This window comes from Hyperoodon ampullatus (genome assembly GCF_949752795.1).
Source record: "Hyperoodon ampullatus genome assembly, chromosome: 4".
NCBI classification, from domain to species: Eukaryota; Metazoa; Chordata; class Mammalia; order Artiodactyla; family Ziphiidae; genus Hyperoodon; species Hyperoodon ampullatus.
The window spans coordinates 83,770,357-83,777,676 of record NC_136917.1 but is presented as its reverse complement, the minus strand read 5'-3'; the positions used below and the strand labels follow the sequence as shown (position 1 = coordinate 83,777,676).

Sequence of the window (7,320 nt, the reverse complement as noted above, 5' to 3'; positions counted from 1 at the left end):
CTGAATGCCACTGCCCATTTTAAATTAAACTGGCAGATTAAATTAGATGTACAAACACAAAGAACTGTATTGTATTTCTTGGCTTCTCCAGAGTGGTGTTTTGCCTTTGTAGCTCCTGGGCCACACATGGCCGCACTTAGCTTGCAAGCAGGAAGCGCCACAGGACTGCATTCTGGCCAGCAGAGCTCGGCAGCGGCAGGAGCTGGTGAGGCTGCTCACAGGGAGCTGGCTCCAGGGAAGCCAGGCAGGAGGTCGGGAGCCCGCTCTTCAAGACACCACAGAACAGCCTCCCCGAACCCTGCCTGCCTCTTTCTTTGACAGGACGGAGAAACACAACTCTATCTAAGTGCAGCCATTGGTTTTTGCATTTATCTGTTATCGGCGGCCACAACTAACCTTAACTGATACACATGCCCATTGCATAAATATACAGATATAAATTCAGGACAGATGAAACAACTAACCTTAAAAATAAACCATACAAGTAATAGCAGAAAATACAACAATTTTGAAACCTTGTGGTGGAGAAGTTCTAAGCATCACAGGAATCAGATGGGGGAAAGATTCTTCCGTTTCTCCTTCATCTCCTGCAGTCTCTTCTCCATTGCACTGTGGTGGCCCCTGCAGATTTTAACTGTGGAACTGTACACCAAGGAGCCATTAGATTCAAACAAGAGAACAGGAACATCATTATCCAGAGTGGTTTTCTGCTGTTGCAGCTCTTTAGCCATTTTCTCAAACTTCTTTTGCAGTCTTTTATCATTTTCTGGTGTTTTAGGAATAAAATCTTTGGGCTGCATACACTTGCGTTTTTTTTTCATTAGGCTTGGTAGGTGCTCATTGGGATTAGCTGCCGGGAACAGCGATTCATCAATGTGCACTCCAGCTGTCCTGCATTTTTCAACCCAGAGCACTGAGACGAGCTTCACGCCTTTCTTCTGCGCTTTGGCCCAGGTGCTCTGGTACCCGTCTTTGAACACGACGTGAGTTACTTGTTTGTTGAAAGTTTTTGAAACCTTTGCCCCCATGTCCGCAAGTTGATTTATAAATGTCTTTGAATAATTTTCTGTTCCACTGGCTGACCACACTTCTACATACGCCACAACATCTTTCAGGACAGGGCCCCCGAGGGTCTCGGGGGCCGCCATGAGGGGCGACGGCGAGCTCGTCGCTGCGGAGCCGCGAGCCTAACGGAGCGGCGGCACTGAGCATGTGCAGCGCGGGCGCAGAAGATACTCTTTTTTGTATTTAAAACGTCCCCTTCGCGGGCTTCGCTCGTGGCGCAGGGGTTGGGAGTCCGCCTGCTGAGGCGGTGGATGCGGGTTCGTGATGCGGTCTGGGAGGGTCCCGCGTGTCGCGGAGCGGCTGGGCCCGTTGGCTGTGGCCGCTGGGCCTGCGCGTCCGGAGCCTGTGCTCCACGGCGGGAGAGGCCACCGCAGTGAGCCCTCATACCCTCCCCCAAAAATAAGTCTCCTTTGGGAAAATTTCCAACTTTCTTTTCTCTAAGTATTATAGACTATGCAGTATATTTTTAAATTGAATACTTAAAAATATGTAACAATAAAAATTTGAAATACTGAAAAGCTAATATGGTGGGCTAGGAACTGTGAACATCAGTCTTATTTAACAAAGGTCCGAAACACAGTAGGCGCTCAATGAATATGTTTCCTTTCCTAAAACATGGGTTGGCTAGCCTACGGATCTCCCATGTTGGAACTGAGTTTGTTGAATGAGTTAAAATGCATACAGCTAACTTAAATAGTGAGACTTAGTTCTCAAAGCAGGGTCTGGTGCAGATTAACTATGATAAAATATGTACCTTGTATTAAGTGTGTTCTCATTAAGGATTCTTTCTCTGTCCTTCTAATCCGCATATAGTTTCTGCCTACCAGAGGCAAAAATGGAGGGAACCCTTGGTTTGGGGCTGTTCGAAGCTCATTCAGCCATATTTCAGCCCCAAAGAACCTCCAACCCTACTATGTCACATGGTTTTGGCCACATTAGCCTCTCTTGGTATAAGCTTAAACATGGTGCACAATTCCTAAACCTTCTATCATAGTCTTGAGATGTATCAAAACAAAAAAAAAACAACAAAAGAGAAAACCATACAGGGTCCCTTGCCTTTGCTTTTCAAGGGAAGAAGTATCTTTTTGAACTACAGCACTGGAATTATCTGATGTGAATTGGGAAATGACTACTCTTTGCAGAAACTAAAATTACTTTAGTGGCACCTAAACACACAACTACAAAGTATCAACTTAGTAGCCTATGTCAAGCAAAGAAGGTCTATATTTTTGGATTAGGAACATTACATTCTCTTCTGTTACACTAATTTACATAGATGGATGTCACCTTTACTACTACGTAAAGTGTAATTTCTATTTAATCATGTCCAATCCTTCATTTATTTAGATAGGTAAAGATGTCTCCTTAACCTCACACATTGGGAAGATCTTACACTGAACACAAAGCACTGGTTTTTCAGTGTGAAATGAAGTGCAAGTTTAGAGCATTGCAGCAAACCGTCAGAGCCCCTGCAGAACACCTTGGGCTGGGTGGTCGGTGCTGTGAGCAGCCTTCATGGCCTCCCCCCACAGTAGTGTGTTTGGAAAGTCCTAGCAAATCTGGCTCTGTGCAAGCAACTGAGGGGCACGTTTTTTCCTGTGAATCGAATGAAACACCCCTCAGCAGACCCACCCACGGAGGGCCCCAGGAACAGCTGGGGGGAATTAAATGGCGTTTATCTTGTATTGGTTATGGCCACAAGCCAGGAATTCTATACCCAAGACGCACGCAGCCTCCAGCACACATGAGCAGCGGAATTGACTGTGACTGGAGCTCCACTCTCACTGTAGACAGGATGTGAATGATTAATTTTTCTATTAAAAAATTCCTGAAGGATATGGAGGGACTGTTTATTTTTTTGCTCTGGGCCTGGTTTTCCTGATACCCGTGTCATTCTCAGGGGTCTACACAAGAAAGGAGAATTGCACAATTATGCCATAGATTCATATGACTCACACAACTAATCTGGTCAGAAATGTCCACAAGCATCTGGTCTCAGATTCGCTAAGTAATTATCTCGTGATTTCATGTGACATTTTGAGCACTGGACTTACAGTCAGAAAGACTCAATATTATAAAAATATTATTTCCCTCAAATTAACCTGTAAGTTCATCTGGAAGATTAAATGTGCTGAAATAGCTGAGACTTTTTTGGGGGAAAAAAAAAAAGAAAGACTTATGTGGTGGGGACCAGCCTTATCAGATGAAAAACATGCTATAAAGCTACAGTAATTTAAATGCTGTGGTATTAGGTGAGAAGAGATATTCAGATTAATAGAACAGAATAGACAAGACCTAATGCCTATGGGAACTGAGTATATAATAAATATTGTAATTAAAATCAATGAAGGTATAGATTGTACAGGAGGTTGTACTGGGACATTTGGAAAGAAATTAAGTTACAATGTTTCATTTTAGGATATACTACCTCTCTCCCACTTGTGTCAAGTCTGGATGGATTAAAGACCTAAACATTTAAAGATATATGAGAGACTAAAGAAAATATAGGAGAATTTCTGTGTGTGTGTGAGAGAGAGATGTGGAAGTGGAGAAGTCTTTCTAAACACAGCTCTAAATCCTGGAGTCATAAGAGAAGAAATGGCTTCATTTGACTCCATGAAAGTAGAATAGACAGTTCACAGAAAAAGAAATACAAATTCCGAAATACATATAAAAACATGCTCATTCTCATAATTAAGGAAATGCTAATTAAGCATAAAAAGAATACATTTTGCTTATCAGGCAACTTTTAGACGTTTCAAAATAATATTGGTGAGAGAGTGAGGAAAGAAGGAGTATTTTCATATTTTGAAAGCATACGTGATATAACCTTTGTGAAGGCAACTTGACACTATCAATCAAACTTTTAAATGCACATAACATTTGCCTAACAATTATACTTTGATATTATGGCAAAAATATGCCAAGATATTTATTGCAGCATAGCTTGTACCAACAACTATAATTGAAACAATCTAAATGTGCAAGGAAAATAACTAAGTTATGATGTATCCATGTGATGTAATGTTATCTAACCATTAAAAAAAGCCATAGGGGCTTCCCTGGTGGCGCAGTGGTTGAGAGTCCGCCTGCCGATGCGGGGGACACGGGTTCGTGCCCCGGTCCAGGAAGATCCCACATGCCGTGGGGCGGCTGGGCTCGTGAGCCATGGCCGCCGAGCCTGTGCGTCCGGAGCCTGTGCTCCGCAAAGGGAGAGGCCACAACAGTGAGAGGCCTGCGTATTGCGCGCAAAAAAAAAAAAAAAAAAGCCATATGTATCGATACATAAAGGTTACAAAATAGATAAATAAATGGGAAAAAAATTCATGATACAGAAAAATCTTTAAAACATGTAATAAATAAAAACATGATCACAGGTGTAAAATTTTCCAAAAATGTTATGTAGTTAATATAAATGTAGGCATATGCATATTATAATTTTTTCTGAAGTGAAAACTGTTAACAGTGATTATCTTTAGTGAGAGGATCCAGGAAAGGCAGTTTTGTGTGTATGTGGATGGCAGGGGTTGAGGGTAGAGGTGAGGAGAAATTTGTAGGAATTCGCCGTGGAAACGTTGATTCAAGCTAATTTATGATTTGTCTTGAATCCCAAGTTAAAGATTTGGAACTGGAACTGTAGGCAACAGTAAACAATTACAGATTTTTAATAAATTTTATTTGAACTTTCGAACAAATATATTAACATAGTTCAAAATCAAAAGAAAAATAAATGATTTTTAGTGAAAAATTTTCCTCTTATCCTTGTCTTTCGTCCTCCCAGTTTGCCATCCCCTCAATACAGGTAACCACTGTTATTTTTCTAGTGTTTCCTTCAGAGTTTCTTTATATTTTTATAAGCAAATATAACTATGCATATTTTTGATATATTATGATAGCTATTTTTCTTTTCTTTTTCATGCAAAAGTTGGAGTATTATACATACTGATCAGCACCTTGCTTTTTTTTTCTTTTTTAACTTCAGGTTTGGGAGAACTTTCCATATCACTACCTACAGATATGCATTCATTCTTTTGTGCAGGTGCATAATATTCCATTGTATGGGTCACCAAAGCTTATTTAATTAGTCCACTTTTGTTGGCTGTTTGGATTGTCTCCAGTACTTTTCTACAAAACAATAGACTTCTTCATACCCAAAGGGATAATATTTTAAAATTTCAAATTTCAGTACATCTGGGACATCAACTTTTTAGGATAGATACTGGCCATGAATTAACCAGTTGGGCTTTATGTGTATGTTCCAGTTAAATATTAGCCCTGAGAAATCTTTTTGCAGGTAAACAAACAGACCTGTAGAATGTGTAATCTGTAGAATCCATAGATATATTCTCAGAAACAGAATTCTTGGATTAAAGGGTATAGGTGTTTAACACATACTGTCAAATTGTCCTGCATAGGAGTTATGCCAATTTTTACTCTCCCAGGCTCTTTCTTCTCCTACAGCCTTGTCAGTAGAGTGTTACCACACTTTTGCAGATCAGATAACTGAAAAATGGCATCTCAGGATAGTTTTTATTTTCATTTTTCTTAATATGAATAAGATGAACAACTTTGCATATGTTTAAGGGACATTTTTGGGGTTTTTTCCTAGTGAATTGGATGTTTACCTCCTTTGTCTATCATTCTATGTTATTCTATATGTTGATGACATTTTTTCCTTATTGATTTCTAGGAGCTCTGATGCAGTAGGGAGATTAGCTTGTTGTCTAAGACATGAGTGACAATCCCCACCCCTCAGTTAATCAGTTATCTTTTGGCTTTACTTCTGGTGTTTTCATTTCATGCTGAATTTTTTTCCCTCCCTTTACAGCTTCTTGATTTTAAGTCATAATTAGAAAGACTTCTCCTACTCCAAGATTATAATAGAGTTCTCCAATGTGTTCATTTAATAGTACTGAAGTTTTCACATTTAATTCTATGATCTACTTGGAATTTCTCCTGCTGCCAGCTGGGAGGTATGGATCTAACTATGTAGTTTCATTGAAGATTTCTGCAATTTGTCTTACATGACATCATGGTCATTTCCTGTAATGATGAATGATTTGCCTGATACAAAGTTTTGTGTTGTATTTTCTACCCAATGTCTGACCACGCATAATTGGCATTTGTAGCAGACACTGCTGGCTGCCCAGCTGACAGCTATCTCCTCTATTTTCCTTGTTACAGAACCCTAACTTTGCTTGGGTGACTAGCCCTCCATGATGTGACTTAGGGTAAATCTTCCTTAACATAAGCCTGCCATTCCTCTTCTCAGGGACTGGTTTCAATGGCGGCATGTGACCTCTTTCTGGCCAATGAGATGTGGGAAAGGTCTGCTGGAAGGCTTCTAAGAAAGTTTTCTTCTGTCTTAAAATGAGACGAAAAAGGGAAAAAACAATACTTCTTCCATGTTGTAAGGCATTGTCAGATTTACATGGGGCTCTAGGAACTAAGACAGCCACTTTCTATGTGTGAGACGAGCCAGCCAAAGGTAAAGCCGACTGCTAATTTTTGGCAGAGCAGGACGATGAAAAGAACCTGAATCCTGGTCGGTGTCACTGAGATATTGAATTCACCACTTTGCAGCCATTCTTCCTTTGGACTTCCTGTTAGATGAAAATAAATTTTCTTCATTGTCAAGTAATGAGCAATGGGTTGTCTGCTAATTGTAGCATCCTAACACAGTGGTCCACAAGTGTTGCACATACCATGAAATCCAGTCACACAAATACAAAGCACCTTTGACAAGAGTTCTTAACATTGTCTTCAGGTTGGTTACTCAGCCTCGCATATTAATGTATTTAACATGTCTCCTGGGCCAGCTCTGTGCAGTGCTGCCACAGCAGAGTTCTGACCAGAACGTTCAAGTAGGTGTATAAAAATTCACAACATTATTTTAAGTTTAAACATGCGATTTATACTCCAAGCAGAATTTTTTATAATTTCACTTTCCTGTATTTAATAGAGCAAATTATCGGTAATATATTCACAATCTATTTCTGAAAAAAATTTTTAAGAACATTAAACCATTTATATAGAGGTGTACCTTATTCCTTTTGCCTCAGGCTCCAACATGGCTTAGCATGGCATTGTTGAATCCTGTTTTTATTTTAAATTGTGCTCTTTTGTTCATTATTTATTTTTGCATTAATTTTGAGTTTTTAAAATATTGCATAAAAATAGTATTTTTCTTGATTATTGAGGGGTTTTTTTTGTGCTGCCTTAATTTTTGCACCTGAGGTGAGTATCTCACTGATC

At 39.8% G+C, this 7,320-nt stretch overlaps 1 protein-coding gene across 1 annotated transcript; it reads right to left on the bottom strand.

Moving 5' to 3' along the window:
• Positions 1–548: 548 nt before the first annotated feature.
• Positions 549–1,148, bottom strand: LOC307051264 (microcephalin-like; the record flags this gene model as incomplete). The annotated part of the gene is made up of 1 exon (XM_079701589.1): positions 549–1,148. One exon carries the CDS (start codon positions 1,146–1,148, stop codon positions 549–551), a length of 600 nt encoding a protein of 199 aa, XP_079557715.1.
• Between the last annotated feature and the right edge of the window lie 6,172 nt (positions 1,149–7,320).